Here is a 2,891-nt window from a genome sequence, read left to right on the forward strand (position 1 = left end):
CCCCTCTCTCTCCTCTCCCCCCTCTCTCCCCTCTCTCCCCTCTCTGGGCTTCTCTGAGGGTCTGAAACCTGACCTCCTGGAGAGAATGTCTCTGATGAGCAGCAGCCGGTCAGTGGCGCCCTCTGGTGGCGGATACATGCCGGTACGACAGGAATGGAGCTGAAAATAAAATACATTATTCTCAGACAGTGTTTGCTCCGTCGCCGGCAGCTGTCATTACGTAGCACAGGTACGAGTAACGAAACCGTCTCTCTGCATCTGACCCATCCTAGTGTTAGGAGCAGTGGGCGTTCGGCGCCCGTGGAGCAGTAGGGAACGGTGCCTTGCTCAGGGACACCTCGTTAGCACTTAGTCTTGCCGGGGCTTGAACTGGTGACCTTCCAGTTCCCAAGCCAACTCCGCGCAGCCTCCCAGAACATATCCAGACACATGAATATATTGAACTTTTTAAATCTCATCTAAAACTCACCTCTTTGCACTGGCTTTGAATACTAGTTGAACATTACATTTTTACATTTGTATGTGTTTTTATATGTTTCTAGTTATTGTGCTGTTTATCATGTTTTTAATTATTGTATTCCCATTGTGTTATTGTATATTGTATTGATTGCCTGTACAGCACTTCGGGGGTCAACTCAGGTTGTTTTAAATGTGCTAACATACAGATTGATTGATTGATTGATTGATTGAGAACAGAATTGGGGGAAAAAGCTTATAAATATGCTGCTGTGTGGAATAATGTGCAGATTTGATCACTTTGGGGAAGTTCAAGTCCATCTTAAAGGACAGAGAACACATACTCTTGGTCGATGTGCTTGCTTTTATATCCCCTAATTGAGTTTTTTGCTTTATCACAGTTTATTTTATTTGCGTATTGACTGGCCATTTCATTTGTGTTTCACGACAGCTGTATTTGTCTGCCCGTATGGTTTGTGTTGTAAACATTGTTGATGCGACCCTCTTGGCCCGGTTGTCCGTTAAAAATAGATTTTTATCTCAATGAGACTTTTGGATTACCTGAAAATAAACCTGACGTTACTTGGCTGGAAATCCTTTCTGGTGCCCCAGCGGCCGTTTTCATTTAGGTTAAATCTCAATTGTATTTATTTAGTTAGCCGCTACAGTGTATACTGTATACTGGTGTCATATATGTCTTTATGATTTACTCTTTAAGTACAATCTTTACATATTTATAAAAAAGATTTTATACTGAACCGTTAAAATATGATTCGTAAAACATATACAGTATAATATGAACCCATGTATGGCAGCTGTTTTACAAAGTACTGACGGTAAAGGTGAATATTTTCATGGACAAAACTTGATTTTAATCTTCACAGTTGTTCTCATCGCTGCAGCTATTACCATTCATTGTCCTGTTGTTGCTTCTCTGTACATTGTGTTTATAACATATATTGAAGAATAACTGTTTTTCTAAAATAAATGAGAAGTAAATACTTGCTTTGTTATTATTTTTGACCTGAAGCATGATGCATATATGATTCCAAAAGGGAAAAATAGGCAACAGAATAAATAAAATAAAATATTCAAAAAGTAATAAAATGATATCCCACTCAATAAAAGTGAGAGAGAAATAATACACCATTTTTTTAAATTAATAATACAATAACATTATATAAAAATATAGATTATTCAAGATAAAATAAATAAATACGAATAATTAAATTAATAAATCACTTAAAATAAATAAACTGAAATAATATTTGAAAAAATATACAAGTTAAAAACAATATAAAAATACATACATAAGATGACATGAATGCACAAAAAAAAAATTGTAATATAAAAAAGTAATGAATAAAAAAAAAACAATGAAAGGAAATATTTGCTAAAAAATAGTTTAATCGAAAAAAGTTTTTCAGCAGTCATTTAAAAATGTCTCATACATTTTCCTCTCTTGATAGGTTGATCCAAAAGATAAAAGACGCTTCCCCATTTCTATTTTTGAGGATTTAGGATATTTTAAAGGCCTGCACCGTGTCATAAGACGACAGATTATTAGTGGCTAAATATATTTCAACACACAAACATCTCTGCCTCAGACTTCCTCTCTGTGCGTCGTCCCTCATCTGATGTGTTGTACTTCCTCAGAACCTCCTCTGACATCTGCAGCATGTCTGCCAGAGCAGAGCAGTGGATCTCAGAGAGTCTCTTCCCTGATCTGTTCTCTGACTTCAGGAACTCTGTGATCTCCTGGTGTACTGAGTGGTCCTTCATCTCTGTCAGACAGTGGAAGATGTTGATGCTCCTGTCCGGAGAGATTTCATCACTGCTCATCTCCTTCAGGTTCTTGATGGCTCTCTGGATTTCTTTGCGTCCCAGCTGGCCTCCTAAGAGTCTCTGGATGGTTCCTGGTCTGTTGTCTGTGCGACCCAGCAGGCATCCTAAGAGTCTCTGGATGGTTCCTGGTCTGTTGTCTGTGCGACCCAGCAGGCCTCCTAAGAGTCTCTGGATGGTTTCTGGTCTGTTGTCTGTGCGACCCAGCAGGCCTCCTAGGAGTCTCTGGATGGTTTCTGGTCTGTTGTCTGTGCGACCCAGCAGGCCTCCTGGGAGTCTCTGGTTGGACTCCAGAGAGAGGCCGTGGAGAAAGCGGACAAACAGGTCCAGGTGGCCATTTCTACTTCTGAGGGATTTCCGCATCGGTCTCTTCATCCAATGAGAGACAAATCTAATAATGTCATGTTAACATTTTAATACAATCTGTCCAGGTGGAATAATTATTGAACTTAAAGGTCACCTATCATGCTATCTTTAGGCAATAGCATAGGTCTCAGATATATAAAAATCTATAAAAAACATGTCTATGAAGTGTTTTGCTCACAATACCAAATAGATCACCCATTCTAGCCATGTCTCATATCCCTGCATTT

General features: G+C 39.0%; 1 protein-coding gene across 1 annotated transcript; it reads right to left on the reverse strand.

Annotated features, from left to right (window-relative positions):
* Positions 1-2,037: 2,037 nt before the first annotated feature.
* Positions 2,038-2,666, reverse strand: LOC104949521 (protein NLRC3-like). The gene is made up of 2 exons (XM_010775885.1): positions 2,476-2,666; positions 2,038-2,328 (listed from the first exon to the last, which is right to left on the reverse strand). Exons 1-2 carry the CDS (start codon positions 2,659-2,661, stop codon positions 2,038-2,040), a joined length of 477 nt encoding a protein of 158 aa, XP_010774187.1. The 5' UTR covers positions 2,662-2,666.
* Positions 2,667-2,891: the final 225 nt, after the last annotated feature.

This window comes from Notothenia coriiceps, unplaced genomic scaffold, assembly GCF_000735185.1.
Source record: "Notothenia coriiceps isolate Sejong01 unplaced genomic scaffold, NC01 NC01_scaffold00016390, whole genome shotgun sequence".
Lineage (NCBI taxonomy): Eukaryota > Metazoa > Chordata > Actinopteri > Perciformes > Nototheniidae > Notothenia > Notothenia coriiceps.